The sequence below is a fragment of the Acanthisitta chloris genome, unplaced genomic scaffold (genome assembly GCF_000695815.1).
Source record: "Acanthisitta chloris isolate BGI_N310 unplaced genomic scaffold, ASM69581v1 scaffold10582, whole genome shotgun sequence".
NCBI classification, from domain to species: Eukaryota; Metazoa; Chordata; class Aves; order Passeriformes; family Acanthisittidae; genus Acanthisitta; species Acanthisitta chloris.
In genome coordinates, this window is record NW_008659911.1 from 2709 (window position 1) to 15259 (window position 12551).

General features: G+C 46.4%; 1 protein-coding gene across 1 annotated transcript in view; it reads right to left on the reverse strand.

The window, feature by feature from the left end:
• Window positions 1-2929: 2929 nt before the first annotated feature.
• Window positions 2930-12551, reverse strand: part of TMEM201 (transmembrane protein 201) — a gene marked incomplete at its 5' end in the record, with an annotated part of 17945 nt that continues 8323 nt past the window's right edge. Inside the window, 5 exons of the mRNA XM_009069594.1 lie at window positions 2930-3027; window positions 3454-3585; window positions 4224-4514; window positions 5359-5430; window positions 6531-6748. Of these exons, the coding sequence (XP_009067842.1) occupies window positions 2930-3027; window positions 3454-3585; window positions 4224-4514; window positions 5359-5430; window positions 6531-6748 (811 nt within the window). The remainder of the gene's footprint in view (window positions 3028-3453; window positions 3586-4223; window positions 4515-5358; window positions 5431-6530; window positions 6749-12551) is intronic.

A 12551-nucleotide genomic window follows, 5' to 3' on the forward strand; every position in this document is an offset into this window, starting at 1 on the left:
GCTAGATTAAGGCCAACAAGATAAAGACAAACATGGGCTCAGGTCTTTTGAAATGAAGAAACCCTCCAAATGTTTTATACATCTGCATATACACACACACACACACACACACACACACACACACACACACATGTACACTAGTGTGCACTTTTCAAGCAAAGGCTTCACAGCTGTGACAGCACCACTGGAGAGTGTTCTAGCACCAGAATGAAAATCTTGGTTGTCTTCCCTCTTCAATAAGAAAATCCAAAGTCTTTGTATTACTTTGGACAAGGTCACCAAACACCCTTCCAAGAACAGTTTCAGTGAGCAGATGCAGAAGTGCAGTGACAGGTTGAGGTGTTCCTGTTCTGGAATATGGGTGAGAAGAGGTGTGTTGAGACACTGCAGCTCCTTGGTTGCTGGAGAGGAGGAGAAGGTTTGTATGGCAATCAGGTTGAGACTGAGACCAGCTTGGATCCAGGTGAGTGTGATGGTAAAACTCAGCGCAGACTGGGAGGTGGAAGTGGAAAGTTTGCATACATGAAGTCACAGTGCACATCTGTTGGCATAATATAGACAAGCAAACCCACAGTATTTTCTGGCAGCTTGTCTCTGCATAGGAGGCCTCTAGGTAGGACAAGAATCTGTGAATGGGATGTCACACACTGCACCAGGACATCAGGAAACTCAAACAGCAGAGGTTTAAATAGAAGCTTGGAAGTTGCTCTGCCAGCATCCTGCCTATACACATGCTCAAGTGAGCCTGCACAAGTCTATAAAAGGGACAAAAATCTCTTTACAGCAAAGGATATGGGTCTGGTTTGTCTACAGGGAACAATTCATGCAAGTTACAATAGAATTAATCATCAACCCACAGCACATCTTTCTGCTGCAGGTCTCTAGCCTGGCTCTAGGCCTCTGTCTAGAGGAGCTGTGCAGCCCTTCACCAACACTCTGAGGAGGCTGAGAGAGATGCAGAGTCAGGAGTAACATCTGCTCAGCCCCTCAGGTCAGCACATGTGAGCAGAGGTCTGTCCTCTGCCTGTCCCACGGAGAGGAGGCGACAAACAGGCCTCACTGCCAAGGGAGGCTGGGAGCAGCAGCTGGAAGTGAGCTGCTAAAACAATGCAGGGAGACATGGAAAATACAAAGAGAGGCTTAATTTTTCAGGGCTTGAGTCAGCAGCAGTAAAGCCCCATTTAAGCTGTCATATGCATGCTGCTCAGAGTCTGGCTCTCACTCCCATGATATGCGGAGTGAGGCTGTGGTAGGAACTCGATTCAAACATGCAGGAAAAAAAATATGAAGTGAAAGGAAGGGTAACCATCACTCCTCGGTGTGAATTTCAGGTTCAGAGCATGGTCAGCAGCCATACACTTCGTTCTGTGCACATGCAAGAGCACAAGAGAGGGAACAGCAGCAAACTGAAGGGAGGGAAAGACACAGTAAGCACAACACTGTAATTCAAGATGCCAACACAAGACAATGGGGTGGGGGAAAGGAGAAAGAAATTTGAGGTAAAGGAGCCCAAAGGAAGAGACAATAGAAAAACTCTTAACAGAGCAAGTCCTGTTTCAGGAAACACACAGCTAATGTCAGCTCTTTTCACCAGGTATTCTTGATGCACTGGTAAATCTTCCCTCTGCACTTGGCATTTAAGAATCAAAGCATCAACATTTTTTCTCTCCTAAGATGCACTAAACAATTTTGAGTATTCAGCACAATACTCTAAATGGCTCCTGAATTCTAAGCAATGCTGACGACTCACACAAAAGCAGAAATGCCCAAATTATAAACTCTAGGGCTACTTCCCTTGGGTTAGAAGAGAAGAATCTATCCAGAAGGCTGAATAGTCCAGAAGCAGGTTTGGCATTTCTCCCCAAGAGCACCTGGGCATTTAGCTAAGTAAGAAATGTCTTAAATGGTTACTCAGCAAATCCCAACATGAGATTGAGGCATCAGGTTTCTGGAGAGATATGTACAATCAGACAACTCCTCACCGACCTCTAACAGAACAGATTTGTGCGATTCACAGCAAGAACAAGCTCTGCCACTCATGGCCTCAGTGGAAACACCAGCAGAGTGGTGAGCTGAAGCCCTTTGACACTGGGATCCTTTCTTTTTACAGACTTAGTTGTAACAGAATTAATGCCTCCTGGGTAAAGCAAAGCACAGGCTTCTCGTTCTGATGTCTGTCTGGGGTGGTGCACACCTGCAGCCACAGCACTGGCTGGAGGTATGTACAGGCAGCAGCTTCTGAGAACCAGCAGGACCAGAATGGGAACTGGTCAAAGTGGCCTCAGGGACAGGGCCAGGTCCAGGTGGAAGCACATGGACATCTAAGATGCAAGAACAAGACAGAGCAGCCAAGGTCACCCACGTGCTTAGGTAAGCTTAAGGCAACTAAAGATAATTCACTGATAACTTAGAGGAGAGTGCCAAAGGGAAGAGAGAAGAGGAACCACTGAGCAGAGGCTGGGGATGCTGTTACAGTAGCCAAAGCCCAGCACAAGCTACTAAGCCATCCCTCTTCTTCAGCTTATTTGTTCTAATTCTCCTCATTTTACCAGCACCATCAGCACGAGGTCAATGTGTCAGAAAGAAGAGTTGGGTGTAGGTTCCTAAAAACGTAGCTCACACATTTTCAGGCTTGTCTAAGGTCAATTCTTTTGAAAGAAAGTGTGTGGGCCATTTGAGTGGCCTCCTGCTTTGAACTGAAGCTTTCTGGGAGCTCTGCCTGCCACCTCCAGGGGCAATCCTGGGATATGTTCTACCTGGAAGTGACAGCAGCAGCTCCTCAGGTTCCTCATCACGACAGTTGAGTGTACAGTAGTTCTTCAAAAACCAGCATGCACCAGTGGCGTGGCCATGAGACATGAAGCCATGGGTGAGTCTGTGTCTCCTCAGAAGCAGGTGGCACCAGGCAGAAAGGGAGTGTTGGCACAAATCAGCGCAGGCTCCGGTAGACGTAGGCCGACGTGAAAACAGCATTGAGGGTCAGGCTCACAGCCAGCAGGCCCCGGAGAGCAGAGCTACCAAAGTGACCTTAGCAGAAGAGAACACAGAGGGAAAAGGGAATAGGAGAAAGAGATATTAAAGGACTGATGAGATAATAACAGTGAACATACACTGTACTGTTTCTCTGTGCAGTGTTTTCACCACAAGCAGAAACTGGTGAAGCACTTTTCCCATTAGGAACGATGCTACTGCTCTCCTTGTCTCTATTTTCATGTCATTGCTGTTCTTGACACCTTTTCCCTTTTCTTCTGTCTCAGTTTAGCACTCTGACAGTATTCTTCAGACAGTCCAAAGAACAGGAACAGCCTCACTAAGGTCTGAGAACAGCAGAAGATCTGTTTTGCTACTACTTATTTATTTGATCTCAAGATGAGATCATTGCAGCACAGGAAAGATCTCAGTTACCCTCACAGAAATACACATGCATGAAGCACTCACATGACTTGCACTTACCTCTCCAGCCTGCCAAATCTTCCCCTTTGGTAGTTGTGTCTACCACACAGGTAGATGAGTGTGATGAGTGATCCTCCTTTTTGATGGAATTATCACTGCAAATACTCCCTCCTTCCACAGCAGATCTCATATCTGCAAGGGGGAAAAGATAGGAAAATTCAGAAGGCACCAGGGGAAGCCAAAAGTAGAAGTTACCAGACTAAAGCTAGACACGAACAACGAATGGTTGTCTGGTGAAATTATGAAAGGATTGAGGACAGGAACTGGAAATAAAAGGCAAATTTCATAGAATCATCAAGGTTGGAAGAGATGTCTAAGACCATCAAGTCCAACCATTAACCTGTCACTTCACTGTAATTCCTATCTTCCAGTGGCAGGTGCAGAAACCTCTTCAACACTTCTAGGGATGGTGACTCCACCACCTCCCTGGGCAACCCATTCCAACTTCACTGCTGTGCAGCAGAAGTTGCCTGCATGTTTGCCTCATACACTGCCCTTATCAGCATCACCACATCCATGGTTAAAGGAGTTATCCAAACATGAGTGAAGGCAGTGGCAGTAGCATCCCTGGGGCACCACTAGCGAGGAAAGGTCATCTGCTTGGGCAGCTGAGAGCCTCTCCAGGGCAGTGGGTGTCCCAAGGAGCTTTGGTAGCCCACCATCATCACCACATGGGCTTCTCCTGAAGCTCTCCCATCTGTTGTGTGGCCTAGATGATGCTTTGCTCCCTACAAATGCACACGCAGCAGTGCAGCAGGTTGGCAGCATACCAGGCATCCCCCGCTCGCTGAGGTTCTTCCTCGGGAAGGAGGACAGCTCGGTGGCAAAGATGTTGCTGTCTGAGTGGGTGTGCTCCTCTGAGCTCGTTGGGGTGAGCAGAGCTTCATTCTGGGATGAGAAGAGCAGCAGCTTCTGTCCTTTCAGGTTGAGGCGGGCAGGGCTGATGAGGGGCCGGCGGAAGCGCAGGGATCCCGAGCTGGAGGTCACGGAGCCAGCGACGGACGGGGCCGGGGATGGGATGCGGGAGGGAGCACAGCTCCCAGACAGCAGGGAGAAGTGCTCTGGAATGGAAACATTCCCAGAGAGAAAACAATGAGATGACAACCCCAACACAACAGACACGGTTTCCTTCAAACAATTCTACAAGAAAATGAAGCAGGAGTTGAAAAATATCCAATGCATCTCATACTAAAATTCCTTCTCCATTCATGTTCCTACATAGCAAAACATGGATAGACTCCACATGCACTTTAGAACACTCAAGAATGACTCAGGAATGGGGATGTCAGGAGCCAGGTGAGTTTTCTCTTTTCTGAGTTGTGCCCACCCAGGAGATCCTGCATTACACATTTTGCAGGTAAATGAATTGTTCTGGCATGTCCTTCAAAGGCTCTTGGGAAAGTGTATTTGGGTGTGAGGAGCTTTGCAGAATGGCACTGGGCCAGGCTGCAACTCCACATGATCCAATCAACCAAACCAAAGGATCTGTTGGTGTCAAAAGGACAACAGACAGGTCATGGGGGACATGGGAGCAAAAGGGCAGAGCAGACAGGGCAGTCAAATTAGAAGTCCCTTGGGCTGAGAAAGCCAAGTGCAACAAAAGAGCTGCCCTAGAATAGTTAAAAGTCTCCTACCAATGCAACCTCAACTCAGCTGTAAGCAGGGAAAGGATCCTTGCTTTGCCTCACTGATTTCACCTTCACCAGGGGAGAAGGACATCCAACACATCCAGCACCTGATTTTAATGCAATCCCACTCTTAGCTGGAACTCTCCCTGCAGCATTTCTAACTGCAAACCTGCAGTTTTCACGGGGATGTGAGCAGGGAGGAAAGGATACAACTGGACCATGTGTTTCAACCCACTCACTGCAAATCCTGCAAAGACAGGAAGGCCTAGTGCAGTACCTGATGTAGGAGACTCCTTGGATTGAGATGACTGCAAGACTGGTCGACTTCCACTGAACAAGTAACCAGAATCTAAAAGCAAAAATGAAACAATTTAAGCCCAGCTGGCTCAGTCACTGGAGCTTTGTCTTTCAGAAATGCAACTGCATCCTCTTGTCATGCTCTTGTCTTGACTGTCTGGCTCTGCACCTCAGTGAACAGAGCCCAGAGCTCACGGGGTGGTTTAGCAGGCAGAGGAATCCCAGTGCCTGCTGCACTTGCACCTGCCCTTCCAGGGGCACTCAGGGAACTGTGCCAAAAGCTGCCAGGCTGCTGGAAGGTTTGCATGGCTGGTCCTTGTCTTGCTCTTAGTGGATCTGGCCAAACTGCAGGCAGCATGAGCAAGAGGAAATGTTGAATGCACTAAAACCCCCACAAGACTGCTCTCTGCTGCAGGGCTGTCCTAGAAACTGCCACATTTTGGCCTCTGACCTTCTGGTAATCAGTTAGTGACATGGGAATGCTTAGCTTTCCTTGGATAGAGAACAGCATTTGAATACTATTTCCCATCTGTTGGTTTCAAGCACAGCAAAACTGAGGGGAGTTACTGGAAGAGACTTTCCTTAGGCCTATAAATCTTCCCTAGATTACACAGAGGCCTTCAAAACAGGGGAAAATAGGGTCCCTAAAGCAGCTTCAATAGTGCTAATGCATATCCAGTCCAGACTTAGGGAAGAGTCTGCCCTCAGCTCTGCTCCCTTCAGCTGGAGCAAGAGAAGCAAACTAGACAAAGCAGCTCACAGGGAAAGATTGTTCTTGCCAGATCAGTTATCCTAATGCTCCCCAAAGCTGCTCTTCTCCATTCCCATGTCTAACTGCTCCTTCTGTCTCTCTCCCACACGTAGCTATATGCCATACTGACACAAATGCCTGGAGAAGCCTCTGGATTCCAGTAAACCCACAGCAGCCAAGCACTCAGTGAGACTTTTTGTTTCCCCAAGATGGCAATGGTTTGCTGTGCAATTTCTTAATGCCAAATAAACTAATTCCCAGTGCTGGGTACTCCTCTGTGCCAAAGAAGTTACAATTCCCAAACAGGACTATAACAAGTGGATACTCCACAGCTCATTTCCTTCTGAAACTGCAACTCCATGACCATTTCCTAAGGGTCAGAAAGGTTCCTGTATGCTTACCTGCCCTGGCCAAGGAGGGGATGGTTCCCAGGGAGAGAGCCCTGTTGAGACGGCCAGGAAGAGAGGATGAGGAAGTCCTGTGTGGGGACCTGAAGAGCTGCTGGTTTGTCAGGTGGAGGATACTGGGTGGTGTTGGGACAAAGAGAGACGTGGCAGGTGAAGGGAAGGATGTCCCGTTGCCGCTGGGAAAGAGAGTGATGGAATCCCCAGGAAGGTACCTGCAAAGGACATGCAGGACAGACACTTAGCAATGAGAATATTCCAGTAACTCCCTCTCTCTGTTGTACTTGCATGAACACTTGTTTTGGTATCAGGTTTGGATTAACTTTTAAGTGCATCTGCAAGATGCAGAATGCTGAAGAGTTTATGGGAATGTTCCTACACTTACTGGGGGAAGGAGGAACTGCTCAACCTTACTTAGATTACTGTGCACCAACCTGTCCCACAACACAGGGTGGAAAAGATGGTGCAACAGTTTAGGAACTTAGGTGTAAACAAGTGTAATAAACCTTGGATCTTTCCCAGAGACCACCAAAGTCCAGACACACAGAGGATCAACAACAGAGTGTCTTATGTTTGCTATGTGCACATGCTTCGACATACCATGGCTGGGGGAAGCAAATTGTCTTCAGAAAGCAGAATTAACATCTTACCTCTGATGCCAACAGAGAGAAAAGGATTTTATGGCTACCTAGACAAAGATTTCTGCACAAGAGCTATTTTAGAACTAACATTTAATACATTTGCCTTTATTTATGCTTCTGTGAGGTAATGAAGAGCCACTACCCTCATTTCACACATGGGAAAGAAGGAAAAACTAGGGAAGTGACTAGTCAAGGGACACACAAGAACCCTGTGATAGGATAGAGACACAAACCTGTGTTTTCCAATCCTAAATTGAGGCCCAAAGCATTACATTTCCTTTCTCTGCATAACAGAATTAGCCCCAAGTATGTCCCAGCACAGCTACCCCGAGGGATCTGTGCTCCTGCAGCACATGCTCCAGGAAATGTCTTCCTTCTACTGCCTTAACACAAATCTCTGTCACAGTGCCTGGAAAAAATTTCAATTGGCAATAATAATGGCCATTGTATTTCTAGGTCTGCAAGTTGTTTTCAAAGGGCTCCTTCCAAGAGCAAGAGTGGAGCTGTGGAACAGTGTGTCTGGCTTGAGAACAGGAGAGAAAGAGCAAACAAAACATACATGGAGCAGCTTTATTTTTGAGTGCTAGAGACATAAACTGACTCCATTCTCTGGTAAAATAACTGTATGAGAGGACTTTGTGCTTTAAACTGTTTTCACAGCTAACACTGCCACAGTATTTCACACTCAATTACTACCTGCAATTAATTTCTGACCCCCATTTATCACCTACCTTTGCAGTGGTTTAAAATTTAAAAATCAACCAACCCATCAAAAACTTGCTCCTGTTTTAACCTACTTTCTCTTCCCTCTTGCAATCGCAAAATCAAAGATCTTGATCTTTCTGTAGGTTTAGTTGACTATAGATTTTTAGAGATTTCTATAGTTTTCTATAGATTTAGTTGACTACATCACATCAGGAGTGTGGAGCCACCTTTGGAGTCTCACTTGTGTCCTCATACCATCAAATGTCCTCATACCATCAAAATACCAACCAATACCAATTCAATCTGTGAAGGTTGCAATGTTCAAGTATAGGAAATCTGTATTTTTTTAAACATGAAAATATATGCAAGGAAGTCTAGAATATGAACCAGATCTCTGAAGAATCTCCTACAAGGTTTCTGTTTAGTTAGAGACAGGGAATACACTTGTCAAATAAGCCCTGATGAAGAACTAACAGAGTATGAAGTGAATATATTTTTAAATGGAGTTATCTGACTTTGCAGATGCAATTAAGCTGCAATATTCAGAGGCTTAATCTCACTGCTGATGGAAACAGAGACAGATGAGAGCAGCAACATGGTTTTTCTTCTGTCAGAGGAAAGCCAGGAGTAAATCAGAGCATGAAGGAATATACATATCTCATCCTTGAGCTGTGAGTTGATTTATGCATGTGCCATTCTCTCTTGAGATTAAAGAGGTGGTGTAGCAACATTATGCAGTGGTAGCATGGCCAGGGGAAGCAGCCTAGAGTTAAGATTACACTTTCAAATATCTTATAAAACTACTTATCTGCTAGTATGAGGCAGAAATCAACAATCCCAACAGCTTAACTGGGCTGAACACCTGAGCCAAGCAGTGTCCTGGGGCTTGCAAGCAGGACATGGCTCTAACAGCAGCAAGGGACTTGTCAGTCTTGCAGCAGAATCTGCCCAACCTCTTCAGGTTCCAGAGGACCTGGGAAGGGTGTCATGCTTTGCAAACACGCAGAGTCCTTCAGTGCAAACACACACACACACACACACACACACACACAGGTGTACGTGCCCAGTTCAGCTTTGTCAGAGAAAACAAATGGGAAAGGGAATCAGAAGTACAGCTCAGGACTATGATATGAATCCGAGGGGAAAGGGTGATACCTACCCACTCACTGTGCCATGGCTGTGAAGGGCGAAAAATCAGAGCAAACACAGCTCTTCTGTCCTAACTTTGCACCTTCTGTATCTTTGGGCTAAAGGATCCAACTTTACACAGCACCTTGCTGCAGCAGAAAACAGCTAAACTGGCTTATTGGCTTTTGGTGGCTTTTCTTTTAATGGGTTGAAGATATTACAGTCACCTAACCACAGTCTCTTTCCTGGAATTGAAACTGTTTTGGATCAGGCTTCCAATGGCCCTGCAGCTCCACAGCCTCACTTCTCAACCTCCCCAGGTCAGTGCAGTCAGGTCCTTGGGGCAGCTGAGGAATCATTTGTCTTGCACCATCCAGCAAAGGAATTTTGCTGGTTAGCAAAGAAGAGCTGAACAATTTTAAGCATGGCATATCAATGCTTTCAGACTGAGTGCTGATCAGAGGGCTTAACTATTGATCTGTTCCAAATTCCTGCAATGTATGCAAAATCCTGTTCCTTTTCTCTGCACTCTTTAGTGTTTGCCATGTCAAGAGGGCTAGATGCTGCTAAAAGCTGTAATGGGAATGTGCTTCATGCCTGAGAATGGGCAGCTGGACTAAACCTCCTTTCAGAAGCAGATGAAAAAAAAAGGTGAGGAGATCAAGAGGATCATAAGGCAGGAAGCAACCACATCACAGCCCTGGAATGGAGCACTGCAGCTGTGTCTTTGCTCTCAGACTATGCACTGCCCCAAGCCATTTGTGCAGGTGATAATAGGAGTCTGGTGACAGTGCAAAAAGTAACCAAAAAAGGAAGAAAAGGAAAAAAAAAAAAAAGGCTCTGGAGTCAGACAGTTTGTGGAAATGGTCAGGGCTCAGAAGCCGTTTATTTCAGAACTTGATATTGCAAACATCAAAAATTGGGTATTTTAAGTAGTGTTTACAATGATCACAGCGTTACTAGACAGTTGGGCACAAATCTGCTACACAGATACTGTTAAAATAAATAAATAGAAGGTTAAAGAAGAGTATTACATGGTATGGGACTGTACACTGTCCTGAAACAACACCTTCTGCCAGCAGAGCTTCCCCTGCTCTGTCTCCACACCTTCTTAGCCAAAGACACCACCATATGTGTGTGGCTTTTTAATTCACATTTTAACCAGAGATGCTTCATCACCCCTGGGACAGGGAGAGGCATGGGAGAGCACTGAGCAGGTCAGGCTACAGGGCTGCAGATGGACCCACTCCTGTATCAGGTAACTCAGTCCATGAAGTAAGAAGGTGAGATGCAGCACAGGGAGGTTGTGGTGTGTGCCCAGGTTCACCTGCCTGGGGACAGCCAGGGAACCATCAGGTCAGGGGGTAAAATGTTTCCTCTGCACTTAATTCAGCTGTGAGTTATCCATGTAAAACTGCACCTTTCCCCTGGCAGTGTGGGAGCAGAGTATCTCCCTGCAGCCTCTGCTGGTTGTGCCAGCAGCACATTGCTGTGCCCTGACATGCAGAAACTGCTCTGCTGCATCTTATCAGTCAGGGCCACAACCTGGGCCTCTGGTCAGCTGACAGAACCAGGAGGAAAGAGCAATATAGTGAATAAAAAACAGGCACAGGGAGAGGGGAGAGGAATACTAAAAAGCAGCGCAGGTCTCAGACACATCGAGGTTTTGATATGGGACTTAGAAACTTTAGCTGCCAAGGGTAAGAATTCTTCTCTCCCACGTTGTCTTGCATTGGATGAAAAAAAAGCTGAAAATGCTCCAGCTGCAGGTACTAATACCTGCCACTAATACCTTCCCAAGTACAGATGCTTGGCATTAATTCTGCCTTCCATCCTAGCTGGTGGCACAAAGGTGGGGAGATGTGTATGTATATGCACATCCTATGTCTACACCAATCCAGACTTGCTGGCATGAAAAAAAACCACATTCAGAGAACCTCTTCTTGCCTGTGTACTCCACAGCTTTGGTCCCAAATGAGGTTTTACAGGGGATGACTTGGGACTGAGCACTGTCCCTTTTGTAGAACATCTGCCATGGCTCAGAGAGGCCTCAGGTGTGCTCACAGGTGACCTCGCATCTGGGATGAACTGGCAGGTTATATGTGACAGCACACAATTTCAAAGCATCTCTTTAAAAACCAAAGCAAAGCCACACACCACAGCTCCCTGCTTTCATGAGTGGAGCCAGTCTGCAGCAATCATCTGGCTATTAATTATATTAATTTTTATAAGAGCATAAATACTTCATCCACAATACATCAAGACATACTTCCTATAGTATCTAAGCATGGTTATTAGCTTCACATTATTTCAGCATACCTGAAAAATATTTAGCAAGCCAAAATAAAACACTACTACAATTCTTATCTTTCCCCTCATGTCCCCACCCCCTTGGCACACCCAAGCTCAGCTCACTAGGGCATGCAAAGCAGGGATGGAGGAAAGGAGGAGTAAATAGAAAGGAGAGAATGGGATATAAATATAGTGTATTTAATGGTAAAGGGCCACACAGGTGTCAGTTTGCATGCAGTGATGTCAGTGAAGGCTTCAGGAAGACCAGAAGTAGCAGCAGCAGAGATGCTGACTTTGTTGCTAGCTCTGGGCTCTCCCTCAACCCCCTAAATAACCTACAGAGTTGCTCAGAAATTTAAGAGTACAGCCCAAGTGTCCTCTTTTATGCCCTGCCACACTCACTGGTGGCAGATGAAGGACAACAGCACTGGCCTGGCAGACACACAGGCACTGCTGTCCCAAGTTGCAGCCACGTTGGTTCCACCGAAGCAAAGCAATGTAGTGTTGTCAAAAATCTTGTCCAGGGAAAGGCACTTAATGAACCCACATCAGCCCCTTTATCAATCTGGCTCTGCTGGGCAGTGGACAAGATTTTGAGCTGGCAGATCAGCCACGACCACTGAGAGCCAAAGTCAGGCACTTGGGGATGGAGCAGATCTGATTGCAAGTGACACACAAACCCACTAACAATCCTCTCCACCTCAGCCCCATCCTCTGGTCCAGGCACCAGCACATGGCCAGTGTGGCAAAGCAGCACCTTAAATTAGGGGCTAAACCCCTCTAATATTGTTAAGATGTTTGCATGCTCTGGGAGAATCCTCAGGTAATAAAGGTGCATCTGGTGACTGACCACAGGTTCACCACATGTTCCCCGTGGCCTGAAAAGTCTGGCTAAGGGAAAATAAGAAGCTTAAAGCACTGATCAAGTGGTTCTGGATGATTTTGTGTTGGCTTTGTTAGTAACCAGCCCTTTGTTAGCTGTTCTCCCACACAGCAGAAGGCAATGTGTACCCATGTGTCATACAAAATAGCACCTCAGCTGCTCTGTGCTCAGGGCTTGGACTTGCACCAAAACACCTGAGCTGGAAGCACATTTTCTTCTGCTGGACTCACTGTGGGACAAGCAATCGTGCAGTTAGATTATGTATCTAACTGCTGAGCTATTTCCTAACTGAGCCTCAGGTGAAAAAATGCAAAGCACCTTTCATACAGCACCTACAGCATGGCAGAGCGTCTAGAACAGTATTGTCGG